The 21,860-nt window shown below is 35.9% G+C and overlaps 1 protein-coding gene across 1 annotated transcript in view; it reads left to right on the top strand.

Annotated features, from left to right (window-relative positions):
- Positions 1–21,376, top strand: part of NTN4 (netrin 4) — a 25,428-nt gene extending 4,052 nt beyond the window's left edge. Inside the window, exons 2-9 of the mRNA XM_029283472.1 lie at positions 4,360–4,638; positions 9,893–10,019; positions 10,965–11,153; positions 13,324–13,537; positions 14,150–14,265; positions 15,589–15,657; positions 20,293–20,463; positions 21,243–21,376. Coding sequence (XP_029139305.1) covers positions 4,360–4,638; positions 9,893–10,019; positions 10,965–11,153; positions 13,324–13,537; positions 14,150–14,265; positions 15,589–15,657; positions 20,293–20,463; positions 21,243–21,376 — 1,299 coding nt within the window. The remainder of the gene's footprint in view (positions 1–4,359; positions 4,639–9,892; positions 10,020–10,964; positions 11,154–13,323; positions 13,538–14,149; positions 14,266–15,588; positions 15,658–20,292; positions 20,464–21,242) is intronic.
- The last annotated feature ends 484 nt before the right edge of the window (positions 21,377–21,860 follow it).

Raw genomic sequence — 21,860 nt, 5'->3', positions numbered from 1 at the left:
TCACCCTCGGCCTGAAAACATGCGGCTTGCCCAAAACGCAGCTAGTTCAGTCATCCTCGGCCTGAAAACATGCGGCTTGCTCCAAATGCGGCTAGTTCAGTCATCCTCGGCCTGAAAACATGCGGCTTGTTCCAAACGCGGCTAGTTCATTCACCCTCGGCCTGAAAACATGCGGCTTGTTCCAAACGCAGCTAGTTCAGTCATCCTCCGCCTGAAAACATACGGCTTGTTCCAAACGCGGCTAGTTCAGTCACCCTCGGCCTGAAAACATGCGGCTTGCCCAAAACGCAGCTAGTTCAGTCATCCTTGGCCTTAAAAAAAATGCGGCTTGCTCCAAACGCGGCTAGTTCAGTCACCCTCAGCCTGAAAACATGCGGCTTGCTCTGTCTCTCCTCACTGCTTTGCTGAGCCTCTTCTTGCTCTTTCTCTCCCTCTCCCACCAAAAACTGCCTCCTTTATACCTTGTCTCCGCCCTCCTCCTTCTTTTCTCTTCCGGAAGCTTCAATTACCATGCCACCACGTGCGCCGATCCTGGGGATTCTGCCAAGCTCTGCAGCTCCAGCAGATCTCCTCCAGGTCTGTTCAGCTCTGCTTTAACTGGTTCCCTCCCCCACTACAATTAGCTAGGGCTTGCTAATGTTCGTGCTATTATACAGGGCTTTTTTTCTCATAGAACGCTCAGAACGGAGTTCTGGCACCTTTTTTGGATGGAACCTTGTAGGGTAGGCAAGGCGGGTTGTATGATATGTGAGAGTTCCAGCAGCTTTTTTTTTTTTTTAGAAAAAAAGCACTGCTATTATATATATATAAGATACAAACTTGAGACTAATTTGCAAGGCATTGTTTTGTTGTTTGCATCTCTCTAACTAGGAGGTTTTGGCAGCGTATTAGCACACACTCAGGAGGCAGTTATTTTCATTGCCTAAAATAACAACAATCCCATTGCTGAAAGCAGAAAACAATAGACAATTGCTTAGCAAAATACCCAGGTAGTGGTGATAAAAGGGAGCAATACTGGACTTTGCAGAAAAGGCAATAATAAATCGATAGCTTTTTAACACTGAGCCAGAAATCCTATTTTGTAGCTCCAGGCAAGCAATGTGGGAAATAGGCAGGCAGTGTTGGTAATAGAGACAGGCCACCTAATCTTGAATTACTGTTACCAGTACTTTGTGGGACCTATGGGAAGTAGGAGTTATGCAGCAAGAAACTATATATCAGTGGTGGCGAACCTATGGCACGGGTGCCAGAGGCAGCACTCAGAGCCCTCTCTGTGGGCACATGTGCCATTGCCTCAGCCTCACCTCCCCCGTGACCCCCTCCTCTCCAGCAGCCCCCTGAAGGAGAGATGCCCCTGAACGTGGCCCACGTGGAGCAGCGCAGCCAAGGACATGGCAGCCAGGCAGCGTAGACAAGACTCTGCCCTCACACCCCATCGTGCACAGTTGATGCTGCAGGGTGCGGGCAGAGGGCATGACCGCCATAGTGCTGCTGGGCTGCCTGAGCGATCTGTGGTGGGCCCTGGAGGCAGTGAGTGGCCCTGCGGGCAGGCAGGGTAAGGGATGGGTGGAGCGGGGGCGGGGCAGGGGGTGGAGCGGGGGCGGGGCCAGTTTTTGGGCACTCGGTCTCTAAAAGGTTCACCATCACTGCTATATATCCTTCCCATGCAGTAACGCCAAGGTACTTCTATTCCTTTTTTGATGCCTTATTTCTAGTAAACTTAATTGTGTGCTTTTATGTACGGTATTTTCTAGGGTTTGGTTAGCACGGCAATCTTAGAAAAGTATGTACAGAATTTTGCCAAATGCTACAAATTATTTTCATTACTGAAATGAAGTCTGAAATAATGAATAAGGGCTCTTTTGCCTTTAACTATAAACTGTGATTGCCTACTAGCCTTTAATTTATAAACTGCAGATAATAGAGGTTAATAAAACTAGGATCTATATGAATTATTATATGTATCAATGTTATTTTTCCCTTAAAATCTGCTTTTAAAAAATAAACAATGCAGAAAGAACAAAGAAACATACAATGCAGATTATTTTTAATTGAAGGAAACACGAGTGGTCTATTTCTTGAAAAATTATCAGCCTGAATTTTCCTCATTTAGCAAAAAAGGAAATTGTCTAAAATTCTATTGTGGTCCAAACTATTTTATTATTTATTTATTTATTGAATTTATTTGCCACCATCTGGCGGTTTGAGAAAACTAATTTCTTCCATATCTTAAGGCATCTTTTACTCAGGTCCAACACAACCCATGAGCATTGCTTTCTCAATGCAATTCTCACTCTTGTTTCTTTCTCCCTTGGTATCTGAAGAAATACAGTAGCATTATTATTCCTTACAACATACAGCATATCTCATTTCAAAACACCCAAAAGAAAATATTTGATTTACAAATTGGCACCTTTACATGTATCCAACAGACTATTTTTATTATTATTTTATACAGGGCTTTTTTTCTCATAGAACGCCCAGAATGGAGTTCCAGCACCTTTTTTGGATGGAACCTTGTAGGGTAGGCAAGGCGGGTTGTATGACGTATTTGAGTTCCGGCACCTTTTTTTTTTTTTTTTAGAAAAAAAGCACTGATTTTATATGATAAAAACCCTTAGATATATTCTAAAGATATATTCTAAAGTCATGCTTGCTGGCATTTAAATATTCAGTTGTGTCTGTCTCTTGTCACATTGGCTGCTGCCAAATTTGGCATGCTGACAGAATAGACAAAAGCACACTGCATTCATTCCGTTCAGAAATGTAAATTATCTAAATCCTTTCTTTTCTCTTACAACCCCTCCCCACCCTAAGTGGCCCCCAGTGTCTCAGGGAAGTTTGGTAGTTCAAAAAGGAAGCCAATGCTTGGTCAGCAAAGAATCTCCAGCTAGATAAAAAAGTGATTAGACATGACAATCTTGGAACCAGTTAGAAGTTGAAACAATCCATTTCATATTTATTATCTGTGAAAAATCCTGGAAAACTGAGACAGAGGTTGCAACCAGATTGAGAAAAACATAATGGCTTGACTTAAATCTTTTGAGGTTTCAGAGTATGTTTGGTTGCATAACTTATTTATTTGGTTTGGTTTATTTAATTCACAAGGCCACCTGCCTCATACAAGCAGCTCTGGGTAGCTAACAAAAACAAAAATACACACAAACAAAATTCAAAATATCAATCAGCTGCTGTGTTTTTAAAAATCATGAGAGAGAGAGAGAGAGAGAGAGAGAGAGAGAGAGAGAGAGAGAGAGAGAGAGAGAGAAATAATCATCAATGCAACCATTTCAATACAATTATTTCACAGGCTCCAACTGATCCTCCAATCCCATACCTTGAACATAACATTTTCAGAGCCTTGTAAACGGCCTACAATGTCAGAGCCAAACTGATCTTTTGGGGTGGCGGGTGTGGATTGATATCCTCTAGGACAGGTGGTACAGCAGAAAAATATTTCTTCCTGGGTTCCACCAGATGACAGACCTTCATGGACGGGACATGTAACATGCTTCTTCTGCTGCAGTTTAATACAGAATACATATACTCAGATGATGTTGAGATATTTTTGGAACATATTTGTTATATCCTTACTTCAGTAACAGAGACTATGATGGCAAAAGATTATTTAAATTTCACATTTGTAGAGCACATTGAAACTAAACTACAGCAGCATTATTCGGCAGAAATTTAAAATATCATTATTTCTTTCTCCCCTGGATCTGGAACTTTTCTGTTTCATGATTAACATAGATACAAATGTGTGATTCCTTTATTATTAAGGAAAAAAAGACAAGCTAGCAATTCTGTTTAATAAATGAACAAAATCTTGTTCATTCATGAAATATTCTACAGCCTCAAGGACAGGACAAAACTAGGAGCTTTATTATTGGTTCATTTATAGGCATTTTTCCAACAATAAAACTCCTCATGTAATGGCAATCTTAAAATCTAACATTTAAAATCTTTGTAAATAAAGTCTAGAGGTCACAGGCTTTCAATAAATAAAATATGCAGGGAACAATATCTTGCTCTGTGTTTGAGGTGCTAAACTCTTTACAAGCTGTCAAGCACAAGAAATCAGGAGCCAAGTTAGTTCAAATGAATACATGCTAAGACTTTAGACAAGAATCTGGACTACTAACGATCGAAGAAAATTGGCAGTAGATAAGAGTCAATGGAATTCAAGGTGGGATGGATTTAGACCTCTTGTGAGCACAAAGGGACTTGAGACTGATGATGTGCAAAACCCCTCCCTCAGACTCAGCCTGGTCATCTCCTACACACGCATTTTTAAATTCCAAGTGGGTGTACCTTTTTTATTTCACTGATTAGTTTCAATTTATTTATTATTTGCAGGTTATATATCGAGCTCTGTCACCTCCAAACTCTGCTGATGACCCTTACAGTCCTAAAATTCAGGCACAGTTGAAAATCACGAACCTTCGAGTGCAACTGCTAAAGCGACAATCCTGCCCATGTCACAGCAATGATCTGAATGCAAACCCACCACAGCTAACGTATTACGCAGTCTATGATTTTATTGTGAAGGGGAGCTGTTTTTGCAATGGCCATGCAGATCGCTGTGCACCTATTAAAGGTTTTAGGCCTGTCAAAGCAGCAGGAGTCTTCCACGTGGTAAGTTTGTATTGTTCAAATCTTGGAAGGACAGATAATTCGTTGAAAATCTTGTGCTCAATTAGATGCCATTTTGATGGAATGTTAGAATTTCCAGATCACTCCTCTGAAATATTAGATGTCCTAGCTTATGTTATCAGGTGCCTCATACTAAGGGAAGAGGTAGATCTGTTGCTAGCACTTTAAATGGGTATACATATAAATGGGTATACATATTTACATACATATTTATATGCATATAAATGGATATACTTATTTATTTATTAAATAAATAAATATACAGCGGTTATTACTGAATCAATTCAGTAGGACCTCAAATACAAATTTTTTGAACTAGTATCAAAAGTTCTTGAAAAATTACATGGGCTGCATGCATTTACCTGTCCCTTAGACCTCATCTCGTTTCAGAGGGAACTTTTCTCCTGATCGAGTGCTTTGTTGAAACTGGTTATGCCACTCTTTATTTCTGGAGGTTTTAGCAAACCTGTGATCTTTTTCCCATATTTTTTTCCAGTTGCTTGAATTATTAATGACATCCTTTTCCCTTTATCCACGCATGTGTACAATTTATGATTATTATAAAAGGTTGCTTGCTGTGTAGCAATCTTCTGAGCTGCTGGAGGCAAACTAGCTCACTCCACTTGTTCCAGTAGAAAGGACCTATTTCAGAGGCCAAAGATTTGCTATACTGGATTGTAAACTTTTAGACCATTTTCTAGTATACCATATGTTTTTCAATTACTGTCCCTTCTTTCCTTCTCCCCATTTCATATTTATGCCATGTGAGCCACATTTAGACAGGCAGCATTTGAAGGGTTGGACAGTCTTGAGAGATCCTTCTGTTCATGAATTATCATACCATACTTCTCAATTTACAACCATTCACTTAAAAATTATTTAAAGTTATGATGGACCCCTCGCCTAAAAGCTCTTTATAACACATTTTGAAAGTGATGACAGCTGCAAAGTCACACGATTGCATTTTATGCAATTGGCAACCAGCTCACCATTATGGCCATTTACGGTGTCCTGTGGTCACATGACATTTGCAACATTTTTGCCAGTTTCCAGCATTTCTGGTTTCCAGCAAAAGCACGCATTGGGGAAAATTGATTTGTTTAATGAACACCACAAAAATGTGGAATAATCAGGTGTGTTTATGCGATGCCAAGAATTACTACTGCAATTACTATACAACTATAATTCCAGACTCAATTACAGTCATAAATCAAGGACTATTTGTATAATATCTTCAGTATTATTAAAGATATAGCTAATAATATCAAAGAACAAAGTCAAAGAACACCAGGTCCAGGACAGCGCCCTGGGATATCTCCCTCCATGTAAGCATAGATTTAGCTCCACATACTGGATATGCTTGTTCAAACACTGTAACTCCACCAGGTAGCGGGACTATCCATTCCACATTTTTCTGTTTATCTAGGAGGGAGGCTATGGTCAACTTTATCAAGTGCTTTACTGAAGTTTTGGTACACCACATCCAAAGTACTTTTTGATCTACTAGTCAATTTGTCAAAAAAAGCAGTTTATTCTGCCACAGACCCATGTGGACTTCTGGTAATTGCCTTGTCTCTTCTAAGCATTTGCACACTTACCGATGATCTTTTTTAGGATTTTTCTAGGTATTGAAGTCAAGCTGATTGGTCTGTAGTTTCATGGGTTTTCTTTGTTCCTGTAGAAAAATGTTAGTTTTTCTACAGTCTCCTGGCATTTTCTCTGTATTCCAGAAGTTCTCAAAATTACAGTTAATGGTTCTGAAATCACATCTGCCATTCCTTTAGTATATTGGGATGTAATCCTTCTAGCCCTAGAACAGTGGTTCTCAACCTTTTTAATGCCACGACCCCCAACCGGTCGTAAGTCGAGGACTAAACCGGTCGTAAGTCGAGGACTAAACCGGTCGTACGTTGAGGACTACCCAACCGGTCGTACGTCGAGGACTTTCCCTGCCCGGGAGCGCCGCGCATGCGTGGTTCCGCCCCCTGCGTCGGCCGAGGCGTAGCTGGCAAGCGGCAGAGACGGAGCAAGCCGACCACCAGCTGGCCCAGCCCAAGGGAGGTAAGGCACCCGCCGGAAAAGGGGAAAAAATGGCGTACAAAAAAATGGCGGACAGCCTTGCTTGGCGACCCCCGTGAAATGGTCGATTGACCCCAAATGGGGTTGCGACCCATAGGTTGAGAACCGCTGCCCTAGAAACTTCATTAAAAGCACCATGTTATCTCATAACATCTTTGCTAATTTGACGGGTGTTTGTCTTCTATCCCTCATGGTATACTCTCTGACAGGTTGGACTACTTTTTTTTTCTTTTGGTTAAAAGGAGATGTAAAGAACGAATTAAGCAGTTCAGCTTCCTATTATTCACTATCATCTATGCATCTTTTCCAACTAGCAGTCTGATAATTTCCTTGTCTTTCTTCAAGTTCCATGCATATCTAACAAACCTTTTTTGTTATTTTTAAACATTCATTACAAAACTCAGTCTCAAAATTCTCAGCCCTTTAGAAGAAGGGCTTTTGTAGGACCCCGTCACAGGCTATTGAAATTACCTTCTTAATAATTTTAAATATTTTTAAAGGTTTTTTTTTTTTAAAAAAAAACACTACACTTATGTCAGTTGGTGGATGTAGACAAATAACCTGTTCACAGTTTGTGCAATACTGTAACATCTCATTGGTAATTGGGCATATAACATGTTGGTATTTAAATTTTATTGTTAATGAATTCCTTATTTAATGAAACATTTCATTTGTAATTGTAATAGGATGTAGGATTACTTGTTCAATAGTAGAAATAGTAGAAAAGCTAATATCAAATCTGGGAAAGGCTTTTTTATTTAGGAAATATATTTCCATTTAAGCATTCTCACAATCACTATACTTATATCCCAAAATAAAAATAAAAATGTAGGTAATCAAACCAGTTTCAAAATGGCTGCAAGACAGGTCATACAGTACAAAAAACTCCTTTATTTTGTGTAGTTTCCTGACAGAAGATATTTATTGCTGTGGCATTTTGCCTTTCATTCTCTTGAAAAAAGCATAGTGCAAGATTGATAGTTTAAAGCCATTTCCTAAGGATTTGTTTTTTGTTATTCTTTTGATATTGTTTTTTGTTATTCTTTTGATATTGTTTAGAAGGCTTTTACTTTTTCAGCATGTATTCCTATGACATCTATTAAAAACAAACCTCCCTGAACTTGAAAATTAAAAAACAAGACATCTTTCAATATAATTAAGAATAATCAAAGGGGTGTAGAGAAGGCAACTTAGTCTACAGCTGACTGTTCACTTCTTTCTTGATACAGTATATGGAGGAACATAAGTCATGAAGGATTTTCTTATAAACAACAGGCAATTTGAAAAGAACTAATTGAATATATTAATTCAAGAACAAAAAGGCAATGGAAGGAAACATGCCCTAGCAACTGTCTTCATGTGTGAAAATCAGTCACTCGTTTATTTTACATAGGTCAACTTTTGTAACACTGTTTGCCTTGTAGAGCATAATAAATGACATTACGAGAGAGCTGTCAAGCTAAGAAGAAAAGCAGTCTGTAAGTGAAGTGAAAGGCCTAGTGACAGAATGAAAAATAGCATGTGTGAAAAAGTATTCTGGTTAAATGAACTTGTGTTGATTTGCAAAATAATGAAACCGCCTGGGAAATGTGTCTGTTTAGCCATTCCTTATAACATTTTCAAATGGAAATATTTAGATCAGTATTAACCTGGTATCCTCTTATGTTGGGATTCACCTCGTAACTGACGTGCTTTTCATGAATATGGTATCACTTATGATGCACTACATGGGATTTTGCCTTTTCCATATCACTAAGCAGGAATACTGGGACTTTTCATTTTTATCAAATGTTTACATTCCAAAACTAACTACAGATCTTAGGTGGCAATCATGCAAAATATATGTGTATATAAGAAATAGGAGCTTGAAGTCTCTGCAAAAAGATATTGTTTATTGAAGCTGGAAGGAAACCTACTGTTATGAATCCCATGGATTGTACTTCCATTCCTCTATATGGCTTCAATATGTACATCTCATCATCAGTGGAAATTGATAAATACAACTGTACGTCTTGTTTGAATCTCTTAAATCATATAGTTGACATGTGGGTATAATAACATTGAAGTATGAAGCCCATTGTCTACTCTGCTATTATGTGGCCTTGTCATAATATTCAAGCAAGATTGAATAAATTGCACCGTAGCATCATAAGAATATTTTATATCATGGTTTTCATAAATGTCCTTCTAATACTATAAATCCTTGCCCACCACAATCAGGCCTTCTTATGGATATCATGAAGGATTCAGAATAATCTTTAGAAATACATATTTTCTAAAGAAAATATCTTTTGTCTGCAATACTTTTCCTAGTCCTCCACAGATTGCATTTTCCTCTTCTAGTTTGACTCTACAACACATTATGATACATGAAGTGTATCTTTTTACTACTTTGGAGCCAAAATAAAACTGAAGTTACAAAGTATTAAGAAAAATAATATAAAAAGGAACAGGCAAGTATTTTAACAGAAGGCCAATTACGATGAGTATCATTTTATATAAACTAGTTTGTTTAATGTATGTATATCTTATTTTTAAATAGAACTAATAGGAATCAGTCATTCCAAAATTATTCAACAAATGCAACAGTATCACTTATTCTCTATAGAGTGTGTTTGTGATGCTTAAGTGGTATTTTGTTTCAGAAAAATGCATTTCATTTTGGCAGCATTTTTTTTAGTATTATAGCTTTTATGTTAAAGAAGTTGCACAGTATAATAAGTGTTTAATGGAAGATTAGAATATGAATAATTGTCAGTATCACTGCAACCTTGTCTTCTTTCTCCAATTATACATGTTTTCCCATTTTGTACAATTTACCTATTGTGTGAGCTGAAGCAGCCTTTCCCTATTCTCAGTTTCCTAGCATCTATGCATTTGCTTAATTCTACAAAAAAAACCATACAGCCCATTTGTTGTGTAGGAAACAGCATTAAGAATATTAAATCCTCTTAAAACTTGAAATTCATGGTAGGGAAGTGCACTGATTATTAATTGGATAAGCTCTGAGCCATCAGTTTTCAAAAATGAATTATTTTAGTCATAAAGGGCTATTCTATTGCCTTAGAGTAGTACATATTATGTGAAATTGTGTAATGGGGATATCTGAATGTTGAAATCTGTACACATTGCAAACATGGTTGTTTTCAATTGTTAGCTCCATGGGAGATGCATTTGTAAACATAATACTGCAGGAACTCACTGTCAGTATTGTGCCCCTCTTTACAATGACCAGCCCTGGCATGCTGCAAATGGCCAAACAGGAGCTCCAAATGGATGCAAATGTAAGTATGAGACCAAACTAATGAAATTATTTATAGGCTATTGTGTAAAAACAGAGTTCTCGTCTGCAGATGATTGGGTAAAATAGTTCAAGACAAAACTAAAACTACCATCCACAATCTTTTAATTTAAAGCATTTCTCAATTTACAAAAATAAGAACAGACACTTACTGAAAAAGTACTGTTTGAAGTTTCCCTGAACTGGCGCCCTTGATATCTTGGACTAAAACTCTCCTAATCCCAAATAGACCATGTCTATTGAGAATTAGAATCATCTTTATAGGTAATCTAATTCCACTTATTGTTCAGTGATGGGATCCTGTTTGACAATTCTGAGAAAGCCCATTGGTTTAAAAAAACATTCCAGTCTTTAAGAGATTATTTAGTACATACTGTATGGAGAGAATCAGATTGAAGAAAGTCATATTGTTTGGTCTATTGAAAAGTCAAGGAATTGTTACTTATATTTTCCCATAGCATTTAAATAAAATGTTCTGAAGTAAAATCAGAAGGTTTGCAGCTTTCATTTAAAATACATGTACCCAGAAATAAACACTATTTACAGTGATTCTAAATGTATGCCAAGAAAAACTGATTTGAAATTTGATTAAATTTAACATTTTGAAAGACCATGAATTTTTATTGTATTTTCTTGCTTTTACAGTATTTTATTGGAAATATTATTTAAATAAAAATGATACTTGTCTATTCATCCATCCATCTATCCATCCAAATAAAATTATAATTTTAGCAATTTCACATTTGACAAGCTAAATATACTAAAAAACTATACAATAATACAATCTGCTCATTTTACAAAAGCATATATTCTAATATCATTTGCTTTCAATATTTACAGTTTCCATGTTGTATTCATTTTTTTAACAAAACAGCAAAATCCTGGTTTTCTTTCTCCTCCACCCTCCTTAATCTTGGGTATGTTTCAGCTTGTAAATGCAATGGGCATTCTGACACTTGTCACTTTGATATGGACACATGGCTGGCATCAGGGAATCAAAGTGGGGGCCTTTGTGACAACTGTCAACATAATACTGAAGGACAGCATTGTGAACGTTGCAAGCCAGGCTATTATCGAGATCTCAGAAAGCCTTTTTCTGCTCCAGACACCTGCAAATGTAAGCCAATTCTAATTTTGCAAGCTTCAAACATTTGAGTGATTATTAATATATTAGGGTTTTAGTTAATATATCAGGGCTTTTACTTTAGGCTTCTTTTATGTATGCATACCAGACAGTTGTATTCTAGTATAGTGTGGATAATTATTATTTTTTTAAATTACAACTAGGAAGTACTGCAGAGGAAACAGTTCTTTTCTTGCTACAGTTTAGGAGGGAACTTAAAATATACTTATTATACAAGTTATTTAATACCAGTATTTTAGATTCTCTAAATAAATACTGCACACAATATCCATGCAACATAGAGTTGGAACAAGGGAACCTCAGTTTTAATTCTATCTCAACTACATTTCTGCTCAACTGTGAATTTTATCAGCCTCAAGCCAGGCAAATAGGGTGATCAGAATTATTTATATAATTTAGAGCTTCCATTTAGAGGGATTATCTGGTGTGCATGAAGATGAGGATGATGAAGTGTACAGGATTCAATTTAGAAGAGCAGTTTAGGAATATAGAGTACAGTGAACACAGCTTCTATCTGCAATGCATTGAACAGGCTTTGATTCCTTAAAGTTGCTACACAATCTTGACAAATTACACATCTGCTCTGTTGAATTGCAAATAAATGCTTTATTTGCATTCCTATGTATTCCAAAGTATTTTTTCCAATTTTCCAATAGCATTACCTAGCCCTCATATTTTTAATTTTATTGTTCCATTTGAATTAGTTAACTGACCAAAGCTTTCATGCAAAATGCTAAAAGTGACTAAAAATGCTAGTCCATGTTTAATCTTTAATTTATAGAATTAGTAATATGAAAAAGTCATCAAACTCACCAGCAAGAGTAAACAACTAGAATGAAACAGTTTCAAAATATTATCAACATTTAAATATATACAGGTAAAATGATTAGTGTATATCTTAATAACATAATACAAATTAATAATGCTGGGCAACATATATTTTTCCACACTTCATTCTTAAAAACACAACAAAACAGCAATGAATAGTTTTTTAAAAACTGGAGATTACATTTGTAAATGTAAATGTTTTTCCCAAAAGTCAATAAACTCAAGCAAGTATATAAAATAATTATATATATATATATGTCCATCAGAAATTGTTTTGCTTGAATTCATAATCTTGGTATCCATTAAGCAGAGATATGATTACAGATTCTGGTAGTATTTAGCTCTTTTATATCTTTTTTATAAAAGTTTGCCAAATGTAATTCATAGAACTAATACAAACAGATACCATTTGGCATTTGTTATACAGTTGCATTCCATGTTAATAGAGTGGTAAACATCTAATAATATAAAACCCCTCAACTATAGATACAACATTAAAATGATTTTTTTACAATTTGAACTATCACATTAAAATGAATTTGGTCTTTTCAAAATATTAACAGCACTTCAGAATTTGGTGAGCGATACCAAAATAGATCTAATAATAATATGTAATGTTATAGCCAAATCAGAAATGATGGAATCAATAACACGTTTGAAGCATGAAGTTCTAGTTAACAGAAAAAGAGAAACGAATGTAATGAGCAAAGATATTAGAGGAAAAGGGAGGAAAATGGCTGACATTTATCTACACACTGGCCTTTTCCTTAAATGTTTATTTCTAATGTTACAGGTGAACTGAATTCTATTACATGACCTCAGATGAGAATAAAGCCCTTACTGTATCATGTGTGCATTATTTCATACGCCTAATTTATGCATGTTTTCTTGAAACTAATGCCCCCTCTCTCTATATTGTTGGGACTTAAGTGTACTATTTAGTTAATTTAACCTTTTTTGCTTCCTATTTAGTTGAAACCTCTTATATATTTAAGAAGAGATAAGCATAGGCATAATTTTCAGAAGCATGAGAGGAAAATTTGGAAGACTGTAGAGCAGGGGTGTCAAACTGTGGGCCAGATGCATCATGCTGAAACCGCGCCCACCCCATTGCCGGCAATGGAAAAAGACATGATACATTGTGACATGTCACGTGACGTACAAGTTTGATACCCTGCTCTAGAGGAATATTCCCATGGATATTATAAATATATTAAATGTTCAGGAAAAAATAACCAAGAGAAACAATACACAAAGCTGTCATTTCTATTGAATATGAAGATGCAGTCTCTCATATGCATGTTCTGATTTGCAGTGTGCTCTTGCAACCCCATTGGATCAGCTGTGCTTCCTTTTAGCAACAGCACATTCTGTGACCCTAGCAATGGTGATTGTCCCTGCAAACCTGGCGTGGCTGGTCCTCAGTGTGATCGGTGTATGGTAGGATACTGGGGATTTGGATATTATGGCTGTCAACCATGTGATTGTGCAGGAAGTTGTGATTCAATCAAGGGAGACTGCATCAATAGGTGAGTAGAAAAACTGAATAAGTTGGTTAATAATAATAGGGACAGGAATTTACCTTTAATAATCCTGTGTCTGAATAGAGTCACCAAAAAAGCACAAATTTACAAACACATTCATACTATTTTATGAACAAAAATAAAAAAGCTTAGTAGTACTTGACCACAAGATATACAAAATTAGTTTCATGACTTTTCTTTCTGCTACTCAGTTTGAACCATTAAGATTTGAAAGTAGCTGAATGTATCAAACTATACTTAGAATCACTGGCCTAAAAGGTAGCATCACTGGATACATGGCATATTCCCCAAGTGTATACTGTACTGGTCTATACATATATAAAGGATGTTGGATTAGAGAAAGTTGAGACCTGAAAAATCTCTTGAGCTTATGCTTGGAACTGCTGGAAATGTCATCTGAACAATTTTGCTCTATAAGGTTAATGGATGTTTTCTTCATGATTATGTTTAAAAAGTTTGACATATAAATTATTGACATGATTGTTTTTTCACTTACTTCTGACTCCCTAAATCTTATGAAGACAGTTCTCTATAATAACACTTGAACTGAACTGATTTCATAAGAAATATTTCACATTTTATTTCTTTTATTTTTAGCAATGCAGACATAGAGTGGTACCATGAAATTCCTGGTCTCTATTCTGCACGTAACAAGAGTGAAGCAGCATGGCAATGGGAGGAAGAACAAGGATACTCTGCTCTTCGACATTCAGGTAAGAACGTGTTCACAGATCTGCCGGTCATCTCATTAGGAGGATAATCTTACAGATTAATAAACAGTAAAAGTTGATTTTGAACCATATAAAAACAATTGTTCTGTTCTTATTCTGATGAAGTAGTTTTCATTACCCATATTTCTAGGCCTATGTTTCAAAAAAGCCAAAAATTCAGAATAAACTTGAGCAAGAATTAGAGCATGGGTAGGCAAGATACTGCTTTTCTGAAGGACACATTCCCCTTCCTGGCCCGGATGAACTCTCTTCAATCATTGTTTCTGCAATGAACTTTAACTGAGTGCTGGAATCCATTTTTTTTTTTCAAATACGTTATTAGGTTTACATTATTGATTTTAGACTTTTATGTATATCAGTGTTGTCTTTTCTCCCCCCCCCTTTCTCCCAAATCAGTTCCTTCTAAATTTTTAGCTTGGTATATTAAAAAAAGAGAGTATCTCATTCAAACCATCACCTGCAGCTACCCCTTGTGTGATTTCACATTGACCAAATATTTATTAAAGTCCGTTTTGCTGGAATGGGCAGGAATATAAAGTTCTTTCCTTTTTATATTCTTTCTAGTGCTGAAGGGAGAAATTATTGTTAAAATGATTAAGAATGCCAGAGAAACTATGAAGTGTCAGAAGATTTAGTCTGAATTAGCCTATCATAAATTTCTTTTTCTGAAGACATTTTAGAATTGTTGGTAGTGGAAGAATATATTCTGAATCTTTCCATTTCTTTTATGAAACAAACAAAGAACATATCAAAACCGTGGGAGAAGGCCACAAAAACTCAAGAAAAATCCTGCTGGATTAGGCCAAGAATTATTTCTTATTTCAGCTTTTTGTTTCTCATAGTAGTCATCCAGATGCCTCTGATGCACTCGCAAGCAGGAGATGGAGACCTATCCTCTTCCATAGTCTTTCCACTGCAATTAGTATTTGTAGGCAATGTGATCCAATGCATAGCTAGAATTTCAGAAATATTAATTCCAAAATTAACCTCCTTCAAAATGTTCCCCATTTGTTAGCCTATTAAGACTTCAAAGAGCTTTTTCAAATATTCTGAGCAATTCAGGACTTGCAGTCTCACCATGATACACAAAGAATATTTCATGCAAAAATAATCCATTTCTTAAAATAAATGTATTCTTCCAAATTATAATACACTAAATATTATTATTCTTATATATAATATGTTCCTTTCAAGTTCAATTCAGGGAATATGGACAATCCTATCATTCATTTGGTGACTGTAATATGTAATAGCAGTTAGAAATGTTGGTGATTCATGGTAACAGATGTTTTGATGTTTCCACAGGCAAGTGTGAATGTAAAGACCAAGTTCTGCAAAATTTTAAGATCTTTTGTGCCATGAAATATACATATGGTGAGTTAAAATACATACACATACACACATACATTTCATATGTGTACAGAAATATATATAATAGAAAATTAATCAAAACTACTGTAATTGAAAAAATAAGGAATAGATAATACTACATACCAAGTGCAGAATTTTCAATGCCTTAGTACTATTCACGAAACTTACATATATTTACTCTGTCAGAAAATAAGGACTGTAAAGATGTAGTCCAAGACCCTTAAGTTTCAACAGTGGAAACTCTTCCCCACAATAGAATGTCACAGTGGTAAGGTATTCAAGGGGTGCCCAGCCTACATCATAACCAAATAATCCATTTGGAAAATAACTGAATCTCAATACTGTATCCATCTAAACAAGTCCCTGGGTTTGATGGCACAACCAGGTCTTTGAGGGATTCCAAGAAGATTAAAAGGAAAGGAGCTAATATAATGGGAGAATTTGTCTAATATTTTTTCTTCCTTGAGCTAATTCTTCTTTCTTGCCTTGTACCCATTTTTCTGCTTTGACATCTAGAACTCTGCTGGTATTCTGCCATAAGGAGGTTTCCTGTCTTTTACTTTCTGACTAAAACAAAAGGTCTTTGGATTGGCACTTCTTTACTGCATCTTCTTCAACATCTTCTCTCTAATCATCCATTTCCACTGAAAACCATAACCTTTTAGGGCAGCAGCTGCATGTAACTTTAATTATTGAGGTTCTGCATTTTTTCTTCTTCTAGTGAGATGTTTGAATTAATTCATGACATCCAAATTAGTATTTGGCTTTTACCTTTCCATATTATATAATTTAACTTTTGTAGAGCAATGATTCTTTACTCTTTGCAGCTCAGCTCATTTATTAGCTAGTTAATATGCTGTCATTGTAATCATTCAAAATAGTTGTTGTTCTATTACTTTAGGAACCTGAACATATACTTTAGATACAAACACTCTAATGTGCTTAACATTTAGTTTAGAACCACAGCATAATTCACATGGTGCTGCTTCTCTATCTTTAGTGAACAATTTATCTGACAAGTCAATCAGTTATGCCTGTTTCCCCTCAATGTTTGCTTGGTAGTCTAGTACCAAGAAGCATGTTTCCAAAAGGGTTTTATTCTTTCTTTTAACACCAATGTGTAGTTGACTCTATGCTTATAATTTTATTTTCTAAGCAGAGGACACAGGCAGCTTCTGGATTGCATACTGCCGGTTTCTTTTTCTCATTGCTAGCAGTTCCTTTGCACTTAGGCTGAATGCTGCACCTCTGATGAGGCAAAATGAAACCTTAAAATTCATGTCTATTGTACGGCTGAACAATTACAGAAATTAGTTTAAAAATATGGGAAAAAAGTATAGTAAATATTTAATTACATGAACCTGAAGCAATATAATGTAACAACTTTACTTTCTCATGTTGTTTCTAAGCACTAGGCTGCTTGTACTCATTTGTAATAAATGAATTAAAATAAATTATAAACACTTTTCATTGTCTAAATTCTACTTTTTTAATTTATAGGTATGCAGGTGGTATATCCTGATATTAAGAAGTAATTAATGTACCATTTTGATTGTGCTATAGACTGGAAAGTGCAAAAATTATCAGGTTTTTCTTGGCAGGTTTCCAGTGCTTTTAACAGTTGTATCTGGCCCAACAGTTAATTGGACAAAAATTTTCCTGATATAGAAATGAAATCAGACAAGTGTTGAGAATAGAGATATTCTCTTGCAGAAGATTCCTTAGCAGACATTTATTCATTTCAAATTCTTTAATCCTACAAACATGATTCACAAAAATAAATAGAAGCCATTTTATACTGGATAGGTAAGAAGGTATCTTGACTTATACCATGATTTTCAGTATCTCTTTATAGGATAGGATAGAATTTGGCTTGGAGAAACAGTTTGCTTCTTTCAGATAGGAAACTGCATTTGTTCCAGCTACATATGTCTTACTTTAAGGAAGCAACACATGGATTTCTTCTCTTAGTCTGGACTAAGTTGAAAAATAGCCTGAGGAGAAATCAATAAGAATAAGCTCTACAGTCCAAAATTTTATTGTAAATTGTTCAGGGTAGATAACATGCATCTAATTATAGCTACCAAGGCAGTATTCTGTACAAGTGCAACAGCAATACCAGACTTTTTCTATTATTGATTTCACAATATTTTCTCTTTAGGCTGGATGTTAAGACAAAGAAACAGGGAGAAGGCAAATGTGTTGTGGTCATATTAAAAAAAATTACAAGCTGCTCTCTGCTGTACTGTTAAAATGAAATAGAGAAGAATCTGATGATGTGTTAGGTACACAAAATATACCACCAGCAGCAAATCCTGTTGTGGTAAAGAAAATATTCTTTTGACAAGTTAAAAAGTAGCAGATTTCAGATTTCCCTCTAAATCCTGTAGATGTCCCCATATTAGTGTAGATATCAGCAGTAAATATGTTTAAATACCAGGAAAAAAATGCACATAATAGCATGTATGAAAGGGACTATTCCTAATATTAGCAGAACTAGATATTAGTGTGAAGTGATGTACTAATTATGCAGACAAAATGGAAAATTGCTTATGAGGACACTACATTTTTCAACTGCTAAGCTATATTATACCCTTTGATTTGGGAATTTCTTTTTAATAAACTGTGAAAGCTAGCAACATATTTTGAGTGCTAGTTATACTTTTTCCAACAGATTACCGGTATATGTTTTATTATTGGTATGTGTCCTATTAATAAGACATGTTCCATGAAAAAATAGAATTTGATGCATAGTATGAATTCTATTCTTTCCTAATGTACATTCCCTTACTTCTGGCAATTATTGTGATGACAGAACTATTTCTAGGTTTCTAACTTGAAAACTACTCATGTTTCAGTGGGGAAAGAAATAAGTAGAAACTCCCAGTTTTTTTATTTGCAAAGGTAACTTTAAATGTCTGAATTATTTTGCTTGTAAGAAATCAACTTGTTTTATTATAATATAGTGGAAAAGTATCACTTGGGGGTTCTTTTTATGCAAAAATCTAAAATTATGAATAAGCTAGAGCTCATGGTATTGTAAACAGAGATAAACAATAATACATACTTATAATACATAATCTTAGCAATCAGGTCATAGAACAAATGAGATATACAGATAATCCTCAAATTATGACAGATCACTTAGCAATGGTTCAAAATTGCAACAGAGCTCCCTTCCAAAAATGAGTACTTACAACCTGGTCCCAAAGTTGCGGGTTGCAGCACCCCTGCGGTTTTCACCCTTATGATTGCCTGCAGAGATGCAGCAAAATGCCCACCTATTTTTCCGCCCATCCTGTTCCACAAGGTTTCCACAGGCACTGAGCCTGCTTTGCTAACCCACCAGGTTCCACATGCTCCTTCCCATCCCTGTCAATGATCACTCAGTTACCTTTCAAAGATCTCCGGAACGCAGAATGTTGGGGTAAGAAAGGAGGACAGGCCTCTCCATTGCTAGGCCACGTGGCAGAAAAGCGGCCATCTTTTCTCAAATGCTGGCAAAGCCGTTGTCTTTTCATCAATAGATGCTAGCCTTCCCTCCTCCCCACCATTAGCTCTGCTAGTCTTATAGTAGCCTTTTGTTGCTAAATGCTAGCCTCCTCTCCCCCCTGGAAATAATGGTAGGGGAGGGGAGGCATGCAGCCAATGGCAAATCTCACCTTCCTATAGGCTTGCCTCCTCCCAGCAAACATATGTAACCAACAGCAAATCTCGCTTTTCTACATGCTTGCCTCTTCCTAGTGGACGCATGCAGCCAATGGCAAGTCCCATCTTCCTACATCCTTGCATTCACATTGGCTGCATATGTTCACTGGGAGGAGGCAAGCATGTAGGAAGGCAAAATCTGCCATTGGCTGCATGTTTTCCCTACCCCATTATTTCCAGGGGGAAGGTTAGCATTTAGCGACAAAAGGAAAACAGCTTTGCCAGTGTCTAAGAAAAACTTGGCCACTTTTCTGCCACGTGGTCCAGCAATGGAGTGGCCTGTCCTCCTGTCCTACTCTGACATATAAATGCTGAAGATCTTAACAAAGTAAGTGACCAATCAGGGACGGGATTGGCACAGAGAAATCCCAAACAGCTGTGGGGACACACTGGGTGGGAAGCGGAGGATGGGACATCTCAGTGGGTGGGGGGAGGCCTTTGAAGGCCAGAGGCAAGTGGTCTTGTTCCTTCACTAGTTCTTCCTCACCCTAAGGTACACCATGCACACTTAACAACTATGATTCATTTAACAAATGCATTGGGGAGAGCAGGGATTGGGGCTTGTTCACTTAATGTGATTCACTTAAGGTCCTCCCAACTTCCTCTCAATCTACGACCATGATGGGCAGGTTCCATTATGGTCGTAACTGTTATATTACAGAGAGGATCTGACACTAGTTCGGTTGATTGCTCTCTTTGTATCCCATATATTTGTGTATGTATATGCATGTGTGTATATGCATTATGCAGTGTACAATGGAATATGGAAATACATAAAACATCACTGTATGGCTTTTAAAAGTAATTAAAAATAATTCTGAAAGGATCTACACTGCACATGTTGCTTTTAGTCAATATTTATGTTTCATTCCATTCCAGTGGAATAAAAAGAGAAGATATATTCTTCCTTCTGAAATTGTCTTCCCACAGTGGTAAAGGCAAAGATTTTGTCTGCTCATGATAAAGGGTCTCATGCTGAGGTCAATGTGATGATCCAGAAAGTACTGAAATCTACAAAACTGAAGATTTTACATGGAAAACAGATTCTTTACCCAGAATCATGGACTACCAGAGGTTGTACCTGCCCAATACTTAATCCTGGTAGATATTTATATATATTTATTTCATAAAAAAATAATTATATATAATTTATTGTATAAATAAATCATACAGATAGCTAAATAGATATTGCACTGATTGTATATTATATACATTTCATTTTGTTCCATGTGCTAAAAAAAAGCTTGATGCTTCTGAAAATAAAATGGCCACACTGCCTATATTATTAAAGCAATTTAATAGCAAGCAATTCCTTCACTGCTTACCAATTATAACACATACTAACTACTTTTATCAGTGTTGATCTTCTAAATAATTATTCTCCCAACAAAATTTAACTTAAACCCGCAAAATAGTGCAGGTAACTTAATTTTTTGGAGAAACAAAAATTACTCTATAGGTGTTTTAATTAACAAAGTGATATGCCTTTTCCCATGTAATTTTGCTGAAGCCATATACAATTAGTGAAGCAAACATATTTTATTTAAAGGAGATATTATAAATACAATCTCTTGTAAATGACAATTGCTATAATAATACTGTCATCATCTTGGAAATATCATGCACATAGCAATAACAAAAATATATTGACTAACTGGTAATAAAGAATTGTATTTGCTACAATAAACACAATGAAAATTCTATCTAAAACTACTTTATTTATTAAATCTCATCTAAGTGACTCTGGACAGTACTCTCATGTACATTATTTTTTCCTCTTTTTGTAATTAAATATTTTTTGTTTCATGATAAGTGATATTTATCCAATATATGTTAAGCACAAATCATTAAGATATAACATATGCCTATTTTATCTGCAGGTTTGAAATATCTTGTGGCGGGATATGAAGATATTCATACAAGCAGACTGATAGTCAATATGAAAAGCTTTGTTCACCAGTGGAAATCAGCTCTGGGGAAAAAGATCTTACAGATTTTTAAAAAATGTGGCTGAAAAGAGCACTTGTTTATGCATAAAAACATACATGTAAAACTTTATGAACAAACTCTGAGATTAAAACTGGAATGTGAGCAGTGGTGGGATTCAAATATGTGAACAACCGGTTCTCTGTGTGGATGCTGCTTCCAGAAGTCCATTCTGGGCCTGGGCAACAAAAAATTAGCTACCAGTTCTGCCAAAGTGGTATGAACTGGCTAAATCCCACCCTGAATGTGAGGGAACCGTGCCAAATGTAGTATTAAAAAACTTTAATTCATAGCTCATTCACCTTGACTCAAAACACCTCATTTCAGATTGTAGAAATAGTTGGAACTCTCTTACACAATCCCCATTTTCTATGCAATAGGATGAAAAGTATGAACGAAATGTAACAATCCACAACTGGGGTAATAAGATATACATCCACTTCTGCATTCCTGCAGCTCTAGCATTTCCATTTTATCAACAAACATCAGTTTAGTGTGGTCAAAGAATTTTG

The sequence above is a fragment of the Protobothrops mucrosquamatus genome, unplaced genomic scaffold (genome assembly GCF_001527695.2).
Source record: "Protobothrops mucrosquamatus isolate PMUCROS unplaced genomic scaffold, P.Mucros_1.0 scaffold102, whole genome shotgun sequence".
NCBI classification, from domain to species: domain Eukaryota; kingdom Metazoa; phylum Chordata; class Lepidosauria; order Squamata; family Viperidae; genus Protobothrops; species Protobothrops mucrosquamatus.
Note: the sequence above shows the minus strand (reverse complement) of the source record. Positions and strands in the feature narration are given on the sequence as shown.